Source organism: Syngnathoides biaculeatus, chromosome 17 (genome assembly GCF_019802595.1).
Source record: "Syngnathoides biaculeatus isolate LvHL_M chromosome 17, ASM1980259v1, whole genome shotgun sequence".
Classification (NCBI taxonomy): domain Eukaryota; kingdom Metazoa; phylum Chordata; class Actinopteri; order Syngnathiformes; family Syngnathidae; genus Syngnathoides; species Syngnathoides biaculeatus.
Window position 1 is genome coordinate 20,122,605 of NC_084656.1, and position 26,049 is coordinate 20,148,653.

The following is a 26,049-nucleotide window of genomic DNA, read 5'->3' on the forward strand; positions in this document are numbered from 1 at the left end:
TCAAAGCGGACGCGGCGAAGAAAAAGTTAGTTACGAGCCATTTCCCGCCTCATTTCGCTGATGCATTGCACCAAACTCTCTCGGGCGCCTTCCCCGCGAGCCCCGCGGCGTCCTCCCACCCCCACCCCCGCGTTCAAATGACTGATCCCGACTGATGTTTTATCTCACAGAGCTGAGCAAAAGGTGAGCGGCGGCGCCATACATCAAACCTGCCACGCTCCGTTTTGGGCGCTCGAGCCGGCTTCTGCAGCCCTCCGCACCCGGGGGTGTGCCCGATACAGACGCAGCGCTAAAGCGTTAGCGCTAATGTCGAAAAGATGGATTTCATATCCTGTAGATGTACGTGCAGCTGCAACACTTTTAACACACTATTTATCCGAGTGTATGCTTGGATGCCAACTATACTAGGAGTCTAGTGTGCACACCATCGATTGAGTTCAATTGAGCAAAACTTAAGGGTTCCCCCCATCACCACACTAAGAGAAATTTCATTAATCCTGCCTCCTATTGAGTCTCTGCCAGAAACGTGAACTGTACATAACATACCACGATAGACAGATCGGTAAAGCGTCTGCAGCGATGCGGCCTTTGTATCGGTCTGTTGTAGTAAAGATTCTCGATGTACCAGGCGGTCTACGTACCTACCCTCACCTATGGGCACGAACTCTGGGTCGTGACTGAAAGAACAAGATCCTGGATACAAGTGGCCGAAATTAGTTTCCTCCGCAGGGTGTCCGGGCTCTCCCTTAAAGAAAGGGTCAGAAGATCGGTCATCCCGGAGGGGCTCAGCGTCGAGCTGCGACTCCTCGGCATTGAGAGGAGCCAGATGAGGTGACTGGGGCATCTGATCCGGATGCCTCCCGGACGCCTCTCTGGTGAGGTGTTCCGGGAGTGTCCCACCGGAAAGAGATCTCGGGGACGACCCAGGACCTCCTGGAGAGACTGTCTCTCGGCTGGCTTGGGAACTCTTCGGGATCCCTCCGGGAGAGCTTGAAAAAGTGGCTGGTGAAAGGGAAGTCTGGGTATCCCTGCTGAAAAGACTTCACCCGCAACAAGACCCGGAAAAGCGGTAGAAAATGGACGGATAACATACAATGTAAGAAAATTATGGCGGCCAAAAGAGGAGATAAACTTATCTTTGGAGCAGAAATATTGCTAATTCTGATTTGCTCCTGAATCCTGAGCTGCCTGAGGTCGCTTTATCTCGTTCTCTTGGGGTTAGGGTTAGGCTAGTCCTGTGTCCAGTTGTTGGCATCCACCGGACAGCCATTTTTTCCCCACCATAGTTTCAAAAAAGCTCCTGAAGCCCAAGATATCGGGTCAGCATGAGGCTGCAGTGGTGTGCTTGCTATCCGTGTCCATGCACTCAAAACTCAGAGACTTCTGTACCGCCCTAACTGTAATTGCACAAAAACAATAAAAATATGGGAAAAGAAGGTCTTGACGGACAGTGTGAAAGGAGCTATAGCGATGCACCATAGACAAAAACTGATCTCATTTGGGCACAAACCATGTCCTATTATTGTAGACGGAGAGAAAATCTCAAGTGTCCACTCCTCAAACGACGACTTTGCACATGTCTGCGTGGTTTTCGACCTGCCACTAACAGAGATGCTCAAGGGCTTTGCGGCACAGGCGACGAGAAGCTGATGCGCTGACAGATCTTTGGCAAGAGCGGGCCGGTGCGGCGGCGGCGGCGGCCACGGAAAGAGCCCCGAGGGCCTTCGCTCTCACGGGCCGACGTGTTCCTGGATGGGAATCGCCAAACCAAAAATAATTAGCTTTGACACAGAACAGAAGCGATTTTGTTGTGCGCACTTTCTGAAGAGGATGAGAATTCAAGCTGCGAGCAGCGAGGAAGAAGCTTTTGTACGGCGGACGACTTGACGCGAGCACACAGTTTGACGTAGCATCAGTCGGTTTGAGGTGGTAGAAAACCTCAACATCAGAAACAAGTAAAAAAAATATATATATACTTTTGTGTTTTTAGGGTTTCATCCAGATTTCCAATGCCAAAAATCAGCCATCAGTCTACCGGTTAATATTTTGTAGTTTTTAGATACAAATAGCATTGAAAAAAAATTTAAAAAACGGTTTTTAAAATACATCAAAAAGTAATGGAATGAGGATTATATGACCTCCTTGAAAAAAAAAAAGGCTCACGATATAACATGAAAATATGGCTTGGCAAGATTTATTAAAACAAGTACCGTAAAAATAACTTTGCCTGAAAATGAAATGAAAAACTAATTTAACTATTTATACTTCCAACAGGTCGAGCTAGTAGAATGATGCGGCTTCTTATTTAAAAAAACTTTCTAACAACCAGTGATAGAATTCTGTGTTGATTTTTTAATAATCAATATGACATCCACTTTGAACCAGAACGGCAGACTTCCTGTCTCTTTAAGCATGAGTTCTTGAGACCTTTGTGTTTTTTCAAGCATTGCAGGTTTTTAATAAGTGAATCTCCACCTATTTGCCTCACCAAAGGCGCTGAAAGTACAAATTGGTGTCAAGGAAGTTTGTTAAAATGACACATCTTGATTTAAAAGGAGGTAGGAAGGAGGAGTCGGAGTTAGAAATGAGTCAATTACTCATGGTTTGCACCCCTCAAAAAAGTAATTGATAAACTAAGCAGATTCAAGAGGACCCTAAAAATACTTTCAGTCTGTTCTGCAGTCAGTAATTCATCAGCTAACTTTTAATGAAGTGCTTTCTTTCTCCTTGTCTTCCTGCAGGCTGATGGCCTCGTCCGCTGAGCTCTTCCACCGCTGAGGAGTTTTCCAATTTCGACGGCCTCCTTTCCCAGCTCCATGGGGTTCGACCTCAACACTTAATTATTATCCCGGCAGCCGACTGTTGCTCGCTTGACCTCATAAACTACTCCGACTGCGTCCCGGGCAGCTCCATCCGCGGAAACTGCCGCAACAGGCTCCTTACAGAGACTCAGTGCTCGGCTTTGTCGGCGTCAAGATGAATGAAACGCACGACAACAGGACTTCCCTGGTCAAAGGCGCCAGAGACATCGCCAAGGAAGCCAAGAGGCAAGCCGGCAAGAACTTCAGCAAGGCGGTGGACCGCGCCTCGGACGAATACTCGGCGCACCGCAGTTACAACCGATTCCACGACGACGAGGGGGAGGAGAACGACTTCGATTCCTACGGGCAGGCGGACGGGCGCTACGACGAGGACGGGGCATCCAGCGACGCCACGGAGGGCCACGACGACGAAGACGAGATCTACGAGGGCGAATACCAAGGCGTCCCCGCCTATCAGGAGGGGAAACCGCAGACGCCCCCGGGCCTGCCGGCGGACGACAGTCTGAAGAGCCGCAAGGATCTGGAGAACGAGCGGCAGGCCGACGAGGAGGAGCTGGCGCAGCAGTACGAGCTCATCATGCAGGAGTGCGGCCACGGGAGGTTCCAGTGGCAGCTCTTCTTCGTGCTGGGCCTGGCGCTCATGTCAGACGGCGTGGAGGTCTTCGTGGTGGGATTCGTCCTGCCCTCCGCCGAGACGGACATGTGCGTGCCCAATTCCGGCGCCGGGTGGCTCGGTAAGGAATGTAACGTTTGGCCGCAATATTGTAGTTCCTGGTCATTACACTTCAGAAAACCAGTTTATTTCTTTATGTTCTCAGTTATTATATTTTATTTGGTGCTATTTTCATAGAAAATGTTTTTTGGGGGTGTCTGGAATTTATGGATGACATTTCAATTAACTGTAATGCCCTTGGATGTGGGAAATGAGAGCTAAAGTCGCTGATGAACTTTATAGATGTAAGTAGGGTGAGAAATGTACAAAAAAATTAGCTGCTGTCGGCCACAGCTAACACCCAGACACTTACACGCAGACTTGCCGACATCTCACATCACCCCAAAAGACCCCGCCTCCTAAATTTTACATGTATGTATTTGTCCTGCTGACAATGCAATACGGACATTATCTTCTATACAAGTGCCGTGTTTTGAAATTGAGTTTTAATAAGTTCAAATGCATTTTACGCATATGGCGGTTGTTTATTTATATTTATATACATCGAGAGAATGGAACGACGGTGTGCTATTCATCCACGCGTGAGTCATCTCGCAATGGGAGACGAGTGGGTGAGAACAAAAGAATGAGTCACAATATATATCGCCGACCGGCTCGCAACAAAAATAAACCGTGCGTGTGCGCTTGGAGGGAAACCAAATCGAAGCGATCGATAGTGGCCTCTGGAGTCGATTCGTTCAAAAGGGAGCCACTAATGACTGCTCTTTGAAAAGACCGCCGAATAACCCAAGTAGAACCTTCTACAACGGAAAGGTTTTTAATCAAAGAACAGAGGACATGAACAGCAATCACGGATCACAGCCCGGCAGGTGTAATTAGCGTTTCATTCATCCCCCTTGCTAAAACCCGCCTGTCAATCACGCTCCTCTTCGCCGAGACGCGACGTGCCGGCGAGCGAGAACATCGCGCAAAAAGGCGTCGATGGGGAGTTCGGCTTGAAAAGGAAAAAGTACAAATCAGCATGCGTGGAATTAAAATAATATTCATCCCCCGAGGAAAAAAAAAGTTGCGCGTCGTTCCGTTGAATGCGGTCTTCTGCTATTTCCGAGTACCGTGTATCGCGCAAACATCTATGATTTATTTAAAATGCTTTTTATGTAGTTTTGATTTCCCGCAGGTAAATTTTTATCATTTATTTATATGCAAAATGGTTAATATCCTTTTTGCTTCCAGATTGAGAAAATCTATTGTGACTAAATTCAGATGTGGTCTGACGAAAAATGGGTGCCTTGGCTCAGTAATGATTGAGAACCAATGGACTAGACCATCACCACCAGTACAGAAAGATAACATTTTAAAATAATTGGACAATAAATGTTTCATTCCGGACAGCGATAATATCAGCGTTTGATCCGGTTGTATGGATAAGTTCTAGTTTGCGACAATATCTGGTGAGATGTAGCATGTTTTAAGGGTCTGACCTCTGCTTGAACCCCCACAGGAACTGACAAAACGCAATCTCGGGAAGAATCCTGGCACACAACGCCCACCACCCTCACGTCCTCCCCCCTTTATTACACATCCTAACTCAGCACGAGCTCGGCCATAAAACAAATGAGCCGATGCTTCCAGATAGACCGTCTTGGGTCCGCGTGTTCATCCCGCACTGTTTGTTCCGTCACACGTTTTTCCCCGTTTTTGCAGCGCTTCTGCCTTGATATTTGTTTTTTATTTGTTTGGTTTCGACGTCCCGCTCGGTCGGCCGGTTGGCCCCGTTTCTCTCTTACGGCCTCCTCCGCGGTGGCGAGTGAGCAGCTGTCGCCGGGTAATGAATGGCTGGCTCTCGGCGTGGTGTCTGCGCGCCTCGATAAGGGCGTTTTACTTTTACCGTATCTCTCCCATCGCCGCAAACACGGCGCAAAAGAGAAGCTGAGAGGGGGAAAAAAAGAGGTGGCGTCACCCCTACCTACTCGAGACATTAGCATTTTTATTAGCACGTTGAGCGACGACATTATTTACTGGTCTGACAACTACCCCGCCGATGCTGCCCTGTCTTGTGGACGGGAAAAGAACTGACCACGACTTCCTGTAGTAAACCAATTTCACAAAGAAATATTTTGACAAACCAGCATAGGATCAAATTATTAAAAATATAACTCACTATTAGGCTAAATGTAAATTAGTTGTTTTAATTAGTTTTCTCTTCAACAAGCTGGTCCCAACTTGATGTCTGATCTAGACCAGAGTTTGAAAATGGAACCAAGTAGTCTGGTGTTTTTTGGGTTATATCTGGAGTGGATCCACAAAAATTCGATATACACCCTGACAGGTGAAGTCAGAGATTTGTTTCTAAACCTCTTTGAAGATCATTTGGAAAACGTGCAAAGACTGAGCTCTAAGTAGTTCTCAATTCCGTAAATATAGCGTTTAATTGTTTCTCATCATTTTACTTTGGATTACGGCATGCACCCCTTTCCCCCACCACTACATAAGAACTTCCACGCCTTTAGATACATCATATGTTACCACCGACATGCAGTTACTTGGCTTGCGCAGGCTATACACCGAAACTGCGGCTTCTTTTTTGGATAGTACTCTGCCATGGCCGCTTTAGAGTGCCTCGTTGTCAGCCGCGAGTGCGCAAAGAGAGAGGAAGTGGCGGGGCAGAAGAAATCTGATGTAAGAGCCAGAAATTAGGTCAGGGATAAGTGGAGAATTCGGTTATGGCTCCAAGGTGCCAATTTTGCAGGATCTCTGTGTGAAAGAGGCTAAAGAAACAAGTCTTTGGGGGGGATTCACATCGCAAAGCTAGTGAAAATGACAAATTTCCATGCAGACTCTAAATTTTGTCCATTTCCTTGCTTTCTCCAGGCAGCATCGTGTACTTGGGAATGATGTTCGGAGCCTTTTTTTGGGGCGGCCTGTCGGACAAGCTGGGCCGTAAACAGTGCCTGCTGATATCCTTGTCGGCTAACGGCTTTTTCGCCTTCCTCTCCTCCTTTGTGCAAGGCTACAGCACCTTCCTCTTCTGCCGGATGCTGTCGGGATTCGGGTGAGTCTGTCATCGTGGAAGCGAACGTTAACGTTGCATGGTACCAGAGGTAGAGAATAACGGACTCTTGTCAGGGTGTTGAAGGAGTTGCAAGGCTCGGGTGTCACGACCAGAACACGGGGGTTGAACCCCAAATGCACAATTCAGTTTGGGAAGCGTCTTTATTCGGTCCGATGTCGAGAACCCAAAAGGCAGTCCGCGGAAGCAGCAGTAACGGAATCGGTAGGCGTAAGAGGCAGGTCCGTCGGTACGCGAGGGCGCAAGAACAGGATCAGGAAATTGCGGGAACGAGGCATAGGCCAACGATCTGACTGTACGTGTGGTCCGATATGTATCAGACGTGATTGCTTGAGACGAGGCACAGGTATACACGTCCGCTGATTGCGCCAGGTGCGTGCCGGATCGGGGACAGACAAAGCCAGGACAGGGACCGGCAGGGGTGTGACTTTAGGAGGTCTAGAGAAGGCTATCCTACAATGTATATCCAGATAGCAATAGGCTAAACGGGTAATGTTTCGATTGTTTTTCCTGAAGGGGTTGTGATCTCGATTAAAGAGGTGGACCAATTCTGTGGTTGTTGACATGAGTCTTCTGTGATCCTCATATGTAAAAAATTTTTAACGATTAACGTGACTGACCATCCGCAGGATCGGCGGCGCCGTCCCCATCGTGTTCTCATACTTCGCCGAGGTGTTGGCCAGGGAGAAACGTGGCGAGCACCTGAGCTGGCTCTGCATGTTCTGGATGATCGGCGGCATCTACGCCTCGGCCATGGCGTGGGCCATCATCCCGCACTACGGTGAGTGGCTAACGACGGAAATATTAATCCGGGCTCTATGATAATACAGCTGCTTTCTAATTAGGTCAGAATCTCGCCAGCCTTTCAGAGTTTTTAAATTAGCGGTAAATCAGGAATTCAATTTCTGGGAAAAATTGCATGGGATTGCATCGGATCGGTGATTGGTTATTCTTTTCTTTTTTAAACTCAATGATTGGTGATTGGCTCCAAAAATGGTGACCATGTAAGGCCTACAGTTGCTACTATAGAGCAATATCGTGAACTGAGATGAATATTTGAAGTTTAAATTATAATTTGAGAAATATGGAAGGAGGCAGTGAATATAGGAAGTGTGTCTTTACTTGGGATTTTTTGTGTGTAAATATGGAATTAATACAATATGAAAAATAGTTCCCAAAATGTCATGAATGAACATTTTTGAAGTTGGAATTGGTTGATAAATGTGGAAGGACGCGGTAAATATGTTTAATGTCTCTTTATTGAGAAAAGTATATGTGTAAGTATAGGATTCTTAAAATCTGCGAGCTATTAAATGTGAAAATACTTCTGAGCATGTCCCAAATGGGCTGAACATTTTTTGAATATGGAATGGATTGAATCTGTCGTGAGAAAAGTAATGACCCAGATACAGACCGTAAACAGAAGACGGAGAGAAGTTATTTAAGGTGAAAAACGACGTAGAAAGGCAGGTTTTTTTTTTGCCGCCGCTGTCGCATTGCTGCAAACAGAAACGAAGCGTGTGCGACGCGCCCTACCGCAGCGACGCCGATAAAAGGCAACATGTGAGATCGTTTGCGAATATGCGCCGCTCTGCCGAAGACCCTCGGGCGCGCACGCAAGCAGGCGGCGGACTCATTTTGCAAACTGACGGCAGTTGCATTTTTTGCGAAAGCCCGATAAAGTTCGTCATCCTCGTTTCACGGCCGTCGGCGTTACAAACAGAACAGCTGGGCCTAGAAATAAACCCAATAGAGTATGCATTTTACCTGCTCAAGAGGAGACTGCCGTAAAAAAATTGACTAACTCAGCTAGCTCGACTACAAAACTTCCCTGACACAAAAATTTCTGTCTCGAGGCAATGAAAAATATTAATAAAAGCATATTTGTGCCGTCGAGAACCATTCGGGCGAAACCAAGGCACATGGTGAAAAACATCGCCAGATCCAAAAATAAACCTTCCCAGTAGTGTCCTTTTCGGCGAAAGGTTGTCACGGCCGTTTGTCTCGAGGGAGACTTTCCCGATTGATTTCCTGGACCCTCGCTTATGAATCGACAGAATGTCTCTCGCATTACAACTCGTGCGAGCTGATAAGAGTAGCGTCGTGTCAAGAGAACATCGGCCCTCACAGAGATAATAATGATCATTTTTCGATCAATTGATTAGTCGGTTTGTCTTTGGTGAAGTCGTATAGTATTTTTGCTTGTGGATATGATTAAAAAAAAATACCAAAAAAACAGGCGTAACCTCATAACATGGCTGCGGATGAACTGCGATCCGGCGCGGAGGGGCAAAAATGATTAGGAGGCCAAGAGCCGAGGCCAGGTTGGCAAGGAGCACTTGATTTACGAACCCTTTGTGACGGATAATGGAAAGGTGAACTGATAGAGGGCGGCGGTCGGAGAGAAAAACAATGAGGAATGGGGGGGAAAGGATAAGAGTTAAAAGCCAGTGTGTGGTACTACCAGTTCCGGGAAGACCGGTGTACGGGGTAAAATTTAGGTCTAAAACGGTTAATCGGATAATTTGATCACCCCAAAAAAATTCTAAGCAAAATCTCAGATTTTGAAGTTTTGCGAGGATCATTTTTCCCACTCGGAGAACAGCGGAGCTATTCACAAAAGCGTGCTGTTCGGATTTTCATTGCATTTTTTTTGGGTGGCAGGTGGGTTACGGTGCCCGGGATACTAACGCGCCGACTCTGTCGGGCTGTTTGAAGGAAGTGCGTGGCGCACGCTTGATTTATGAACCCTCCGTGGGGGATAATGGAAAGAAGAAGGGATGCAGGGCCGGCAGTCAGAGAGAGAGAGAGAGAAACAACCAGCTTAGCCGCTTTAATGGAAAGCTGGAAGGCGTTCGATATATAACGGGCCGCGTTGATGAAGTGCCTCGACCGGGCGGAGCACTTATCTGGGAAGTCGTAAGCCACGCACTTGAAGAAATAGAAGCCGCTTCCGGGACAAAACTAAACTTATCGAGAAAGGTGACAATAAAGATTATGAGCGGGCGAAACGTGCGTTGGCTGCGGATTAAAGACTGAAGCTATGCCCGCACGGGTGTTTGTGGTTTCAGGTTTCAAACATTTTCACCGCAACAACACACTTTTGTCATTTATATGGTCAAAAACTCACGAGTTTGTATACTTTTTTGTAAGGAGGATGAATTATCTAAAGATTTTCACTCTTCCTAACTCACACGAACACAAAGAGTAAATACATTTTACCGTAATTTCGGGCCTACAAGCCATGACTTTTTTTCACACACTTTCAACCCTCCGGTTTATGCGGTGGTGCGGCTAATTTGTGCAATTTTTTTTTAAGAATGAGACCGGTGGAATATATGTGCCGAGGAAGTGAATTTTACCGGCCCTGTTAGCGTTGTGCTAGCGTGTTGCTGTGCTCAGTGATATTTACCGGTAAGTTTTATTTTAACGGGGCCTGTTACCATTAGCGTTAGCGTGAGTGTTAGCGGTAGCATTAGCACTACCGTTAAAACTCTTTCTGTGTATCGTCTTTCTTTCAAAATATTTCATGTTTGAATGTGGGTTTCAATGTGGGGACTTGTGGCATTTACCCAGCTGCAGGGTAAGTATGTACCAAATGGTACTTCCTTTACAAATGTACTCGGTGAGGCTTGTAACCAGGTGCTCTCAGTATGCCGGAAATTTTGGTAATTCCCCCCAGAACTAAAATCACGTTACTTTCATACATCACATTCAGAAGACGGAAATAAGCAAGTGGCAGCGACAGCTAAAAGCTAACAAAATTCCAAAGACATCTTCTAAACATTGGTAACTAGAGGTCTGGGTCCTACTACCATAATTTCCAGCCGACAGAGCGCACCTGGTTATGAGCCTCACCTACTACATTCGTAAAGGAAATACCATTTGGTACATACATACACTGCAGCTGTGTAAAAGTCGGACGTGCCCACACTGAAACCCACATTCAAACACGAGATATTTACAAAGAAAGACGGCACACAGAGTTTAACACTAGCGCCACCATGCTAATGCTAACACTAGAACCACCGCGGTAACGCCAACAGGGCCGGTTAAAAACAAACAACAAAAAAAAGAGCGGTAAAAATCACTGAGACACAGCAGTTACACACTAGCGCAGCGCTAGTAGGACCGGACTGGTAAAAGTCACTTCCTCGGCACATATATTCCACCAGTCTCACTCTTACCTTTTCTGCTCAAGTGCCCCCTTGCAGACGTTAGACAAAAATGCACAGATTAGCCGCATAATCCGCAGGGTTGAAAGCGTGTGAAAAAGTTGTGTTTTATAGGCCGGAAATTACGATATTTCATTTTCTAGACGTATACAAATGGGATATGGCTTGGTTTCATCTGTTCTTGCTCCGTGAACACACCCCAAACATCTATCACGGAGTAGGTAGCGAAGCCCCATCCGTCTTTTTTTACATATCATAAGACGTGCCCGACGAGACGCATTTATGTGACACGAGGTGTTACGAGTGGATCATAATCGAGGTCAATTGATTAGACGGCGGTTTCACTTTTTTTTTTTCTTTTTGCTGCAAAACACAGGGGTTTATGGGTAATGGGTTTCGCCGCAGTGCCCTTTACACAGACTGGTGGTGAGTAAAGCCCGGTGCAGTGTGTGTGTGGTGTCTTTTTTTATTATGCCCGAAAAAGTAAAATGTAAAATCTGCCGCTGTGTCCAGTCTCAAATATGTGTTTGTAGCAGTCTACATTCTCTCCTCTCCGTTTGTAGAACTGTGCGAGCATCGACGGCGTTTTCACTTACTGTAGAGTAGCTGCATAAATCACGTTGAGTATCGCAACCAGTCAGCCATCGCCGACAGTCCATTATAGCTGGAATCCTCCTAATGAGTTTTTTTTTTTTAACCGGACCGAGCAGAAGGAAAGTCACGTGGGACCCCAGGACGGCAAAAACGCGCTCACGTCCTCGAAACCTAACATACCGTGACCGCGGACGTCCACAATCCTGATTTACCGCCCAGACGCTTTATTTACCAACGGTTATGGTTTTAATTGCTGGTAAAGAGCCTCGACGGTGTAAAAGAATCGATCGTTAATTGATTGCGTCTTGACGCAAGGACCTTGCCGAAATCGTTGAGCACTATATTATTTTCATAATCAAACCAGTTACCGTAATTTCCGGCCTATAAGCCACGACTTTTTTCACACGGTTTCAACCCTGCGGCTTATGCAGTGATGCGGCTAATTTGTGCATTTTTTCTAACGGCTACAAGAGGGCACTCGAGCGGAAAAGGTAAGAGTGAGACCCAGTGGAATATATGTGCCGAGGAAGTGACTTTTATCAGTATGTTTGTCTTTTAACCGGCCCTGTTAGCACTGCGCTAGCGTGTTGCTGCCGTGTTACTGCCGAGTCTCAGTGATTTTTACCGATATGTTTTTTTTTTTTTAACCGGCCCTGTTAGCGCTGCGCTAGCGTTTGCACTGTGCTAGCATGTTGCTGCTGTCTCTCAGTGATTTTTACCGGTAAATATATATTTTTTTTTAATCGCCCCTGTTAGTGCCGCGCTAGCATTAGCACCACGCTAGTGTTTTTCTGCTGGGTTATTGCCGCGTCTCAGTCATTTAGGTATGTTTTTTTTTTTAAACCAGGTCTGTTAGTGGTGTGTTACCGTGTTGCTATGGTGGCTGTTTTTTTTTGTTTTGTTTTGTTTTGTTTTACAACCAGCCCTGTTCATGCTACAATGTTGTTGCCATTTTAAGATAAACTAAGCTATTAAAACTTTGAAAACCCTTTCTGTGTACCGTCTTTTTTTGTAAAAATCTCATGCATCAATGCTGGTTTCAATGTGGGCACTTGCGGCTTTTACACCGGTGCGGCTTATGTATGTACCAATTGGTATTTCCTTTACAAATGTACTGTGTGAGGTTTATAATCCAGTGGACTCTGTAGGCCGGAAATTACAGTATATTTTTTATGATGGTTTGTGATATGATGGATTGGGATATGTTGCAATACAATAGGATGAGATGCAGTACATTGTGATACGTTCCGATATGAGCGTCTGCAATACGATACTTAATGGTTGCAATGCAATATGGTATGTCGCCTTGTGATAATGACACGTTGCTATACGACGCAGCGCATTACGATTCAATCGCGATGCATAGAAACCATCTGCACGTACAGTAGGTACGTTTTCAAAAGCCAGACCACAAAAATGTGGTGGTCCAGTGTACATTCCATTGCAATGTGCAATATGTCACATTGTGATAGGATACTTCATATGATATGATAATACTTTGCCATAGGATAAATTGGCAATTTCCTGCTGCAATCCATTTTGGTCTATTCTCAAGTGACGTAATTACAGTGCGTACATTTTCTAAACCACCTACGTGTACAACAACTACCAAAATATAGCGAGTTTAAGCTAACTTACTGCTTTTTTGTTCGTTTTTTAAAGTAATCAAATTGTTTGCTGATCCTAAAGTACACATTATGCATGCTTTGCTACTTCCTGCGTGCAGGATGGAGTTTCAGCATGGGCTCCGCCTACCAGTTCCACAGCTGGCGGGTGTTCGTGGTGGTGTGCGCGCTCCCTTGCGTCTCAGCAGTGGTGGCGCTCACCTTCATGCCCGAGAGCCCCCGCTTCTTCTTACAGGTGAGAAATCGCACTCACGGGAGTTGCGTCTGTTGGACCGCCCCCTAAAAATGAGATGACATATTTTATGGGGCAAGTACAGACCTGCAAACATTTACACATAGCCTAGCTTTGTCCTGAATCTCCTGCTAGTTACTCTGGTGAAACAGTGATATTTAATCTATGGGTACTTTATAATATCAGTATCATGTATTGTAGCTGTGGCGTTTGGGAGAACTTTTTATGACCTGAATTCACAATACCGTATTATACATTTGTCTGCGAATTAATCCATCTATCCATCCCTTCTCTCCAGTCGCAGGGGTAGTAGCTTCAGGAGGTATACCCAGATTTCCCTTTCACCGGCCAGTTTTTCTAGCTCTTCCGGAGGGATCCCGAGGTGTTCCTAACTCAGCCGAGAGACGTAGTCTCTCCGGCATGTCCTGGGTCGTCCCTTGGGACATTCCCGGAACACCTCACCAGGGAGGCATCCTGGGTCGTCGTCAGGGTCTCTTTCCGGTGGGACATGCCCAGAACACCTCACCAGGGAGAAAAATCCGAATCACATGCCCCAGCCACCTCATTTGGCTTCTCTCAATGCGGAGGAGCAACAGCTCGACATTGAGCCACTCCTGGATGACCGAGCTTCTCACCCTATCTCTTAGGGAGAGTCCGGACACCCTGCGGAGGAAACTCATTCTTGTATCCGCTTGTAACCGGGATCTTGTTCTTTCAGTCACGACCCAGAGTTCGTCCCCATAGGTGAGGGTAGGAACGTAGATCAACTAGTAAATTGAGAGGTTTGCCTTTCGACTTAGCACTGTCCGCAAATTCTATCTGCAAAATGGTTTTATCATGACTCAGTGCAAGCCAAAAGTTATTAATTTGTCTTTATCCCATGACAACTGGCTTTTGAGTAAAGCTGTTTCTACATTTCCAAGCATCAAATGAATCAGGCATCTTCACCCATGGCATCCCTTTGCCACATTCAAAATGGCGGTGACGTACGATGAAATTACAGTTCGCATCAGCATGACCGCGGTTCTTACATCTGTCATCTAGATGGGCAAACACGACGAGGCCTGGATGGTTCTGAAGCACATCCACGACACCAATATGCGAGCCCGCGGAGAGCCTGAGAGAGTCTTCACCGTGAGTTTACGTGCCTTACGGCGCCCAATCATGGCTTCAGCAAGCAGCCGACAGGTGTACAAGCGTCTCTGCCTGCAGGTCAATCGGATTAAGATACCCAAACTGATGGACGAGCTGGTGGAGATGCAGAGCGCGTCTGCCAACCCGGTGCTGAAGGTTCTCACGAAGGTCAAGACAGAGCTCCGAGGGGTCAGTTTCGGGTTTTAAGACGAGAGTAGCCTGTTCTACACTGTATGATTTTTAATGTCTACAATGGGAAAAGTGCCCGTCCTAGCTCAAAAGCGGCGTTGGTATACGGTGATCATCATTTGCGGGAAAGTGGATGTGGCAAACGAGAAAGACTTTATTAATGGCTCCAAGTTGTAAAAATATGTAATATGGTACATCACTTTACGGTTCAATAATTACCATCTGATACGGCAAAATGTGATTTGTAAAATTAGGCTACAATTTGATATGTTATGATGTGATGCAATTAGGTGTGACCTATTTACGACGCCATGTGATACGTAACAATGATTGTGATGATGTGAAATACTACGGCGTGATACGTTACTACGCTAAATTATGATGCGATTGCTCTAAATTCAAGTTAGGGTTTCCCAGAACCCGTACAAAATCCACCAAGAGACCGATTTCAAGTCTATGCCAAGATGTTTTTTTTTTTTTTTTTTTTGATCATTACAGTATTTCCATCTTCTTTCAAGTGACATGATCACTTTACTTCCACTGACCGTCCACTAAAGAAAGCCACATTAGCGCGCACACATAAAACAGAAGTAAACAATTTTAAAAAGCATTAAAAGACATGTCAACAGATATAATTGAAAGTCTGTGGTCATTTGAGTTGGTAACAATTGAAAATGCACATTAGAAATGACATCTACTGCACTCAAATATAACTACAAACCCCAGAGCATGTATCGAGCAGAAATAGTTACTAGTAATACTTAATACGAACATTGGAGTTGAGTGAATGCCCTGTTTTATGGTTGCTTATCAACGTGATATATTAATATTTTTTTCTCTCTCTCTCCCCAACAGATCTGGTCAACTTTCATGAGATGCTTCGACTACCCAGTGAAAGACAACACCGTGAAATTGGCAGCGGTTTGGTTTACGCTCTCCTTCGGGTCAGTCTTTTGAGTCGGGGTTCTTTGGGGCGAGCTGGAAATGTTTCCAAGGACCCTACAACTCTAAACATACATGACCTATTTAATGGAAATTAATATCTTCAAATTTAATACTTACCCATCATCTCTCCCTGACTTGCACTGCCTGCACTAATCAGCTTTGTAGTGTCACGCATTACAAATACTTTGTTACACTAATTACAGTAAGTAAAATGTTCTTCTTCTTTTCTGGTAACCTCTGCTCCAATACTATTCCTTTAAAATCCCGAAACTACAAAAGTTGGTCCTGCGTGTATGGAATAAATTTAGTTTACAGTATTTGAGACAGCAAAATTCGAGGCGGGATTAGCATTAGCATGGCGATCGCTAGCGCGCTGCGTGACTAGCATTAGCGGAACAAAGATTAAGATTTCAGGTAAAAAAAAAAAAAAAGACGAACTACCATTCAGCTAACTCATCACATAGTATTTATACGTCTAATAGCATCTTAAACATCACTTACAATTCCTCCTTTGTAGTTTTTGGTAAAAAAAAAAATAATAATAATAATAATGATAAATAAATGTATTGGCGAAACACGTTGTGCGTCTGCAATAAACGCCAGTGTGAAACATGACCTCCGAAGGCAAAGATATTGGTTCCGGATGTAACTTTATTTCTTTTTCTTTCCATCCCAGCGTACCTCCGAGGCAGAATTTTCGTCGATTTAGCAGTTATTCTTTTTTTTCTTTCCCATCCCTACATTTATGCATGTCAGATTTATTTGATGAATCACAATCACATCAGAACTTTTAATCGGCCAAGAGCCAAGGTCGGGAGGAGTGACTGGTTCAGTTTGTTGGATACATGAATGGCGTCGATAAATATGGCAGGTTACGGCTCTCGGACGCTGTTGAGAACCACGCCCGGTGGTTGTCACTCCTCCGTCCCTCAACTGCAGGTACTACGGTCTGTCCGTTTGGTTCCCCGACGTGATCAAGCACCTGCAGGCCGACGAGTACGCCTCCCGGGTGAAGATCCACACCAACGAACGTATCGAAGACTTCACCTTCAACTTCACGCTGGAGAACCAGATCCACAGAAACGGCGTCTTCCTCAACGACAGGTAACCAAAACCGACTCCTGTTTGGGTTCGTCGGCGTTCAAACTCGCATATCGGGTGGCCTCCTTTGCACTATTTGTCGCCTCTGTTATCTCCCCTTCTGCCAGGATATGAAAAGGCTTATCTTCAGGTCTCGCCCCCTCGACACTTCCTATTCCTGGTTGTGACTTACACAAAAAAATAAAATGATACAGATGCATTTCTTCGCCGCTTATCCTCACGAGGGTCGCGGGCAGTGCTGGACCCTATCCCAGCTGTCAACGGGCAGGAGGCTGGGCACACCCTGAACTGGTCGCCAGCCAATCGCAGGGCACATGGGGACAAACTGCTGCACTCACAATCACACCTATAGGCAATTTAGAGGCTCCAATTAATGTTGCATATTTTTGGGATGCGGGAGGAAACCGGAAAGCCCGGAGAAAAAACCCACGCAGGCACGGGGAGAATATGCAAAATCCGCACAAGCGGGGACGGGATCGAACCTGGGTCCTCAGAACTGTGAGGGCAACGCTTTCCAGCTGCTCCACCGTGCCGTAATGACGCGTGAAAGCAATTGTAAACATTTTTTTTTTTTCGGCACAGTTTCAAACACTCGTGTTGTTTCTTTATACAGTACACAGCCGAGCTCCGTCCTTGGGGTTTACGACTTCCATCCATCCATTTTCTTAGCCGCTTATCCTCACGAGGGTCGCAAGAGTGCCGGAGCCTTTTCCCGGCTGTTGACGGGCAGGAGCACAGGGCACACCCTGAACCGGTCGGCAGCCAATCGCATTGCACGGGTTTACGACTTATTCATCCATCCGTTTTCTTCGCCGCTTATCCTCACACTTTACAGCTGCTCCACCGTGCCACCTTTACGACTTATTTGTTTGAAATATTGTCATGATATGCTTTTTTTTTTTTGCCCCCTTCAAGGGAAGATGAGTGACCGTTCACGCCTTTCTCCTCCGCGCAGGTTTATCAGCATGAAGTTCAAGGCGGTCTCCTTCGTCAACTCCTCCTTCCTCCACTGCTACTTTGAGGACGTCTCCTCCGTGGGCTCCTCCTTTCAAAACTGCACCTTCGTCGACTCCTTCTTTTATAACACGGGTACGTCCTCGGCCCGGGTACCGCTCGTTCAAACCCTTCGCATTCAGAAGCGTGAGATAAAAGGAGAGGAAAGCGAAGGCGGTGAGGGGGGGAAACCGGAGCTGAATCAGACCTTGTGGGAGTCTGGGCCTTCGAATGATTTCCCCTGCAGCACTCGGGGAAAAGTGCTGAACACGAAAACGGCAGAGGCGTGCGAGATGCTGGCAATGCACCATGGGAAATGATGTTTGTTTACTTTTTTTTTTTTTTTGACAGCCCCGAGCAATGTGCCAAGCATGTGAGGGAGGAAAAGAGAACAGCTGTGTGGGGAAATTCATTATTAGGGACGAATTTTTGCTGCAGGTTCAAGTTTTCAACTTTTGAACTTCCTACCTTTGAAATTTTTATGAACTTCAGTCTTTGAAAAAAATTTGTATTTTTTTTTTTTTTTTTTAAATCAGAAAATAGGACCTTTTTATCTAAACGTTATGGCTTTTTAAATACCCCAAAATATGAGCTATTATTGACAAAAATTGATCTTTTTTTCCTAATTAATTTTCACCTGACATCCTGTTATATTATATTTTTCACGACTGCAGTATTGAAATAAATAAGGCTTGATTCCTTGAAAACATTTTTTTAATCAAAATATTTTTCCCTGAGAGTTCATGATGACAGTAAAATAAAATAATTTTTGTCATGAAAAAAAAATAGGGACATGTTTCGTCAAACTAAAAATACTTTTTATCTCAAATGATAATTTGTTCAAAAACAATCTATAAAACATTAGACATTATATTAAACATTTGATTTAAAAAAAATGCTGCTCACTTCGAAAGAAAAAATATTTGACTTTATCCAAAAATAGAACCTTTTTATCTAAACATTCTGGCTTTTTAAATCCCCAAAATTTTGTGCTTTTATCGACAAAGATTGATCTTTTTTTTTCCTAATTAATTTTCAACTGACGTCCTGTAATATTATATTTTTGACGATTGCAGTATTGAAATAAATAAGGCTTGATTCCTTGAAAACTTCTTTTTTATCAAAATATTTATCCCCAAGAATTCATGACGATAGTATAAAGAAAATACTTCTTGTCATGAAAAAAAAAAATCAGGGACATGTTTCATCAAACTAGAAATACTTTATCTCAAATCATCATTTGTTCGAAAACAGCAATGTACAAAAAGTCAAACTTTTTATATTAAACATTTGATTTAAAAAAAGCTGTTTACTTTGAAAGAAAAAATATTTGACTTTATCCAAAAATGGCACCTTTTTATCTAAAAATATGAGATTTTATTGCCAAAGATTGATCTTTTTTTCCTAATTAATTTTCAACTGACATCCTGTAATATATTTTTCACGACTGCAGTATTGAAATAAATAAGGCTTGATTCCTTAAACATTTTTTAATCAAAATATTTTTCCCTGAGAATTCATGACAGTATAAAAAAATACTTTTTGTCATGAAAAAAAAAATTGGGACATGTTTCATCAAACTAAAAATACTTTTCATCTCAAATGATAATTTGTTCAAAAACAATGATCTACAAAACATCAGACTTTTTATATTATGTATTATTATTATGAGCATTTATTGACAAAGATTGATCTTTTTTCCTATTTTTTTTCCAACTGACATCCTGTAATATTATATTTTTGACGACTGCAGTATTGAAATAAATGAGGCTTGATTCCTTGAAACCATTTTTTAATCAAAATATTTTCCTACAAGAATTCATGATGACAGTATAAAAAAAAATACTTTTTGTCATGAAATTTTTTTTTGGGGGGGACATGTTTCATCAAACTAAAAATACTTTTTATCTGAAATAATAATTTGTTCAAAAACAACAATTTACAAAGTTTAACTTTTTATATTAAACATTTGATCAAAAATATATTTAATTATTTTGAAAATAAAATATTTTTTAAAAAGTCAGCCGTATTTTAAAAAAAAAATCCTACTTAAGACTTTTTATCTTGAAAAAAATGTAACTCAACTTTTTTTTTTGACAACGAAGTACTCTGTGTTTCTAAATTTAAAACAATAATAATAATCTTGCAGATATTGACGACGCCAAGCTGACCAACTCGCGGGTGGTCAACAGCTCCTTCCACCACAACAAGACGGGGTGCCAGATGACCTTCGACGACGACTACAGCGCCTACTGGGTCTACTTCGTCAACTTCCTGGGAACGCTGGCCGTCCTGCCCGGCAACATCGTCTCGGCCCTCCTCATGGACAAAATCGGCCGCCTCAGCATGTTGGGTACGACGTAGCGACTCGAAAACGAGCACCGGTGTCATTCGCTGCCGCCCACGTCACTCGCGCTTGAGTCGCAGATACTACAGTTGAACCTGAGTATGGCGACCCCGAGTGGACGCACATCATACCACTTCCTCATATGGATGAGTACCACGTTTGTGACCGTCTGTCCCCCACCCATATGCCCTCTAGGTGGCTCCATGGTGCTGTCGGGCATCAGCTGCTTCTTCCTGTGGTTCGGCACCAGCGAGTCCATGATGATCTTCATGCTTTGCCTGTACAACGGCCTCAGCATCTCCGCCTGGAACTCTCTGGATGTGGTCACCACTGAGCTGTACCCCACCGACAGGAGGTGAGGGTTCTCAGTGCCTTGAGGTTCCGCAAGCGCTCCGGGGTAGAACGGCGCCGACCTCCAAGGCCGAACGACCATTAGCATCTTGATTACTGTACAAACACATTTTTACGGTACCGTAATTCCCGGCCTACAAGCCGCGACTTTTTTCACAGCCGCCCAGCTAGTTAGCGTTAGCACCGCCCCGTTAGCACCGCCGCGTTAGCACCACCGCGCTAGCGTTAAACTTTTTGTGTACCGAGGCTTATTATTATTGTTATTATTATTATTATTATTATTATTATTATTAGACTCTTTGTCTGCCGGGATTTACGGTATTATTGAACAATGCAAATGCTATATTAGTGTTTATGCCAAGTTAAAGTTCATTTTTTAAAATTGCTTTTTTCCCTTAACTGTTCACCTTTTTCCTAAATATATATACACATATGTGTGTATAATAATGAATTAATTTATGACAATAATGATGATTTATGATTTAATATATTATACATAATTCATCATCTAAAATGAATTTTTAGTCCCAAAAAATGCTGTTAACTTGGTCAATTTTTCTTTGATCTCATACTTTATCCCTAAAAAAAATACTTTTGAGGTACCAAAGTCAGACAAAAAGTATTCATAGAAAAAAACATTTTTATCAAATGTGTATGTAAAATATGACTTGAAAAATGTGCCTTTCTCCAAAAATGCGTCCCATTGAAGTATGATTTTTGTTCCATGAAAAACATACTTTATAAAATATGTTGAATTTTTGTGGGTTTTTTTTTTCATTTAGGAAAAAAATTTGATGTCAAAATGTTTTTAATTTAAAGATGAATTTTAATTTACATATAATGAAAAAAGTTGTATCATGTGGTCTCAAAATGTTTTGAATTTAAATATAAATGTTAATTTACATATAATTAGAAAAATATATCATTTTGATTTGTATTTAATTTTTTTGTAGATTAAAAGCCAAATTTTTACATTACAAACTCAAAATAAACAAAGTATAAATTTTATCTTTAAAAATGAATAAATTGAACATCCCTTCAAAAATGTGACTATTCATCTTACAAATTGTGACATTTTCTTTCGAAAATTTTCTAACCTGAACTCTTCCATCGAATATATCTAAAATAAAAAAATTAATTTCTTCAAAAACAGGATTTGAAACAAAAGTCTCATCCAATTTGACATTTATTCCTTGACAATAGAGGACATCTTATCCATGAAAAAAAAGTATATATTTTTTTTAAATGAGAAAATATTCCCTTTTTTTATAACTTTTCTAAAATATGGCTTTCGACTTTTTTTTCGGTCTCGCGCAGAGGCACCGGCTTCGGCTTCTGCAACGCCCTCTGCAAGCTGGCGGCCGTGCTGGGCAACCTGATCTTCGGCTCCCTGGTGGGCATCACCAAGGCCATCCCCATCCTGCTGGCGTCGTGCGTGCTCGTCTGCGGCGGCTTGGTGGGCCTGCGGCTGCCCGACACGCGCGCCAACGTCCTCATGTAAACGCCCGCCAGCCGCGTTTGTTTTTGTTTGTTTGTTTGTTTGTTTACCTGCACCTGTGCCACTGTTCATTCGCTGCGCATAACAAGGGAAACATTTCTTTTGGAATATTGACGTCGCTAACGTAAAGCTAGACTCGGACTCTCGCCGTCACATTATTTGATATTTTTAGCACGGTCAAAAGTCCTGAAAATACTGGAGTTTTCACATCAAAACACAATATATATTTATTGGCTCGAGTTAATTATGCTAACGCTGCTTTTTGACCCTCGCGGGGAGCCGTAGCTTTACGTAAACGGAGCATTTCACTCCGGTTGCACCAAAAACACAAGCCGCTCACGGGTAGATTGGCAGGCCTCACAAAAGCGCTTTTACTTTTGTATTTATTTGTACATTTTGGTCCAATGAAAAGCAGCTATCGCTCAATTTTATTTGTTTTTTTCCTTTTCAAAAAAAAAAATATTGGAGATACATGCTTTCCAGTGACCAATGACGATTATTTATTTCCTTAAATGTACATTTATTTATTCACTGCTTTCCATACTGCCACCGTCAAATTAAAAGCAAGCATCCGCAACTCTTTTGTTTATTTTTCCTTCAATGAGAAAAAAATACATTAATTTTTGGTGCTTTTTTTTTTTGAAAGAAGAACAAACAGAAAATTTGTAGAGCTTTTGCTTTGCATTGAACCGTGACACGATTTTTCTAAATATTTTTATTTATTTATTTTGTTTATTTTTTACAATCTATATTTTTCCCAAAAAGGATTGTCAGACATTTTCTACATACAAAGATAATGTTTCAACGTTTTCATTGCGAAATGTATCGTTTTGTTATCAAATCTAGCATCTCTGTGGGAATATTTTGCATTTGAAGAGATCCATTTTGTTGCAAAATCTTTTGCTAGCAAAATATAGCATTTCTCTGGCTTAATCTAGTGTTTTCATTTAAAAAAAAAAAAAAAAAAAGCTAGCATCTGTTTTGTACGGAGCCCCTAAAGGGACATTGAAAAAAAAAACTGGTTTCTCATTGTAATGAGAAACTTTCTCATCGTAACGGGTAAGTTTCTCATTGTAATGAGAAACTTTCTCATTGTAATGAGATACTTACTCATTTTAGTGAGTACGTTTCTCATTGTAATGAGTAACTAGTCCATTGCATGTGTGTATGTATAAAAGACCCTAATTCCTTATTCAGGAAGCTACCGCTAGCAGATAAATAAGCTACGAATACCTGAACGCAGGAAGCTACCACGAGCAGGTAAATAAGCTGCGACCCATGGGTAGCCGTTTTTCAACACTCTCATTGTAATGAGTAACTTACTCCTGAGTTAAAATGAATAACTTACTCGTAAGTAAGTAAGAACTAGTAAGTTACTCATTACAATGAGTAACCAGTTTTTAATTTTTTTCTTGCAATGTCCCTTTAGGGGCTCCGTAGCTTTGAAAAAGTAAGCATTTTTGTTTCATAACACCAAATTTTAGCAGCCAAATCTTGCCTTTTCATTGCACAAGCTGCAATTTTCCTGTAAATATTTGCATTTTAACAGCAAAATTCTGCATAATAATGGCAAAATTTTGCGTGTTAATCTGAAATCTAGCATTTCCCATCAGATGTTGTTGTCGTAAAACGCCGCAGCTGCGTAACGCTTGATTTTCTCCCCTTGATCCGTGTCCTCGATCACACGCCGTCGACATTCCGAGGTGACCCGTGAAGCTTTTTCGGGTGGCCGAAAAGCAAGTTCACATTAAAAGCTTTTTTTTTTGCACAGCCGTGTGTATGAAAATACCAGAATTTGAATTTGAGATGCCACAGAAAACGGGATTTTAATTTGAAATGTAACGTGATCACATTTTCAATAGTTGCGACAATTCGCTGTCGAAAAATTCACTGCCTGTGCCACCGGGCGGGGTTAATTCAGGTCAGGGACCGAACACCCGGCCAATCGCAGTTAAGCTTTCTCAGTCACGTGACATCACATACTAAGAAAGCCTAACCGTGATTGGCTGGGTGCTAGTTTCTGACCTGAAGTAACCCCACCTGGTGTGGCACGGACGGTGAATTTTCGACAGCGAATTGTGGCCAGTTGAATTGTTAACACTGAAAATAAAACGATTGAAAATGTGATCACTTTACATTTCAAAATTCAAATCCTGGTGGCACAATTTTACTCCCATACGTGTGCTCGTCCTCACCGTGCGTCGCGTTCAAAGACCCCCGTCGCTCTTCGCGTCCCTTTCCTCGTGTTCTCCTCCTTATAAAACAAAAACTCCACGGGCCTTTCTGCCCAATCTGGTGCCTCTCGGTTTTTCTCTCGCTTCCCGAACGTCGCCGGGAGCTTTTGCTGCTCTGTTGTCTCTTCTCAGTTGCTTGAACATATCGATGTCCAGCTTCCTACATACATTGCCCCCCCCCCCCCAAAAAAAATGAGAATTTTGTGCGTGGAAAGTCTCCCATTTCATAATGCCATATATTTGAACGATAGTTTATTTTTTCTCGTCGACTGTAATGCGATGAAAGTCAAGTCGGAGCTCGATGAATTGAAGACATCATCGATACTGTGTCAGTGCTGAGCGCCCCAAACTTTTTCCGCCACGGACCTGTTTAATATCCATTTTCTTTGACGCTTATCCTCATGAGGGTCACGGGGAGCGCCGGAGCCTATCCCAGCTGTCAACGGGCAGGAGGCGGGGTACACCCTGAACCGGTTGCCAGCCAATCGGAGGGCACATCCAGACAAGCTGGTAAAGCGTTGGCCTCACAGTTCTGAGGACCCGGGTTCGATCCCGGCCCCGCCTGTGCGGAGTTTGCAGGTTCTCCCCGTGCCTGCGTGGGTTTTCTCCGACATCCCAAAAATATGCAACAATAATTGGACACTCTAAATTTAAATCTAGGTGTGATTGTGAGTGCGGCTCTTTGTCTCGATGTGCCCTGCGATTGGCTGGCGACCAGTTCCAGGTGTACGCCGCCCGCCTCGTGCCCGTTGACAGCTGGGATAGGCTCCGGCACTCCCTCCGAACCTCGTGAGGATAAGCGGCAAAAGAAAATGGATGAAAGGAAAGTCTCAAAGTCTCACCCTTAAAATGGTCGCTTGGAAATCGGTTTGTGAAACTTTTTGTCTACTCACATTAGACGACACTGGCAAATTTCATGACAATATTAATAATATTTTAGCATAAAACACATTCTTCTAAAAAGTCACTGATGGTGGTTCGGTGGAGGCAGTGTGGGATCGATTCCCGCTCAGCGACGTTGTCGATATCTACCCTGCGACTGCCTGGCGACCAATTCAGGCTGTAGTGCGCCTTTTGCCCAAATCGAGCCGTGATAGGCTCCAGCTTTTCATGCAACCCTTGTGAGGATAAGCAGCTTGGATAAATGACGTGACACATTCTTCTACTTCTAAAATTACACCGAGTTGAACGGGGAAAATGTCATTTTTCAAAATGTAGCTTATTGTTTTAATAATATTTCTTTTACTGCACTGCTTTTAAATCCCTCAATGTGAAATCCAATGAAAATGAAATTGTCAAACCATCCTTTTTTTTTTTTTTTTTTACGATGTGACATTTCCCAATGCCTTGCCGTCCAAACCACTCTCGCGACGTCATTTTCCCGATGTGTCGTTCACCGATATTTCGCTCCACGGTTTTCAAATGCCAAACCTTGCATGTTTGTCACAACAACAACAAAAAAATATGTATCGATCCTTCTTTGTTGTCGACGTGCCGCCGTGTCGCTGTTGCGCCCGGATGACTTATTTTGATAAGAAAAAATGTGTACGTGGTGCAAAGGTGGATCACTCTGCTGTCTTCATAAAATGTCTCATTTGAACTCAACGCAGTTCTTTTTGTCCTTTTTAACCTGCACACACCAGCAGGTGGTGCTATCGTCTGAATTTCACAACTGACGGGTTCAATATGTCAGTGCTTAATTGTCTTGTTTTTGTGTCCAAAAAACATAAGGCCACCAGATATATAATTTCAAAACCATTAATGTGACTTTTCACCTATTTGTTTGTTTGTTTTTTTTGCAAAGAAACAATTGTGACAACGTGGTTGCATAAGTGTGCACACCCTCCTGTAGCTTGGGGCATGCCTCACATTTCATGTTAAACGGAAGCTAACACCACACTTGCTAACATTTGAAGTGCCTCTAATTATTAAATTTCCACTGTGTGAGGTTGAATGTGATTGGTTAATGAGGTGTTAAGGTGCCCTTATATTTGACATTGGAAAAATTACACGTACTTATCTACTTCCTCATCCAGCTCTAGTGCCACTTTTGATGTATTTCCGTG

General features: G+C 43.3%; 2 protein-coding genes across 4 annotated transcripts in view; one reads left to right on the forward strand and one right to left on the reverse strand.

Moving 5' to 3' along the window:
* The window catches only part of LOC133490627 (ceramide transfer protein-like), a 45,330-nt gene extending 32,104 nt beyond the window's left edge, over positions 1-13,226 (reverse strand). For all 3 annotated transcript variants that reach the window (XR_009792255.1, XM_061800929.1, XM_061800930.1), the window contains exon 1: positions 13,090-13,226. The gene's annotated coding sequence lies outside the window, so the exon portion shown is untranslated. The remainder of the gene's footprint in view (positions 1-13,089) is intronic.
* LOC133490635 (synaptic vesicle glycoprotein 2C-like) lies at positions 1,761-25,734 on the forward strand. The gene is made up of 12 exons (XM_061800940.1): positions 1,761-3,556; positions 6,367-6,547; positions 7,195-7,346; positions 13,061-13,194; positions 14,236-14,325; positions 14,404-14,514; positions 15,370-15,458; positions 16,399-16,563; positions 17,516-17,649; positions 19,703-19,906; positions 20,096-20,255; positions 21,569-25,734. The coding sequence occupies exons 1-12, from the start codon at positions 2,977-2,979 to the stop codon at positions 21,750-21,752; spliced, it is 2,184 nt and encodes a 727-aa protein (XP_061656924.1). The 5' UTR covers positions 1,761-2,976; the 3' UTR covers positions 21,753-25,734.
* The last annotated feature ends 315 nt before the right edge of the window (positions 25,735-26,049 follow it).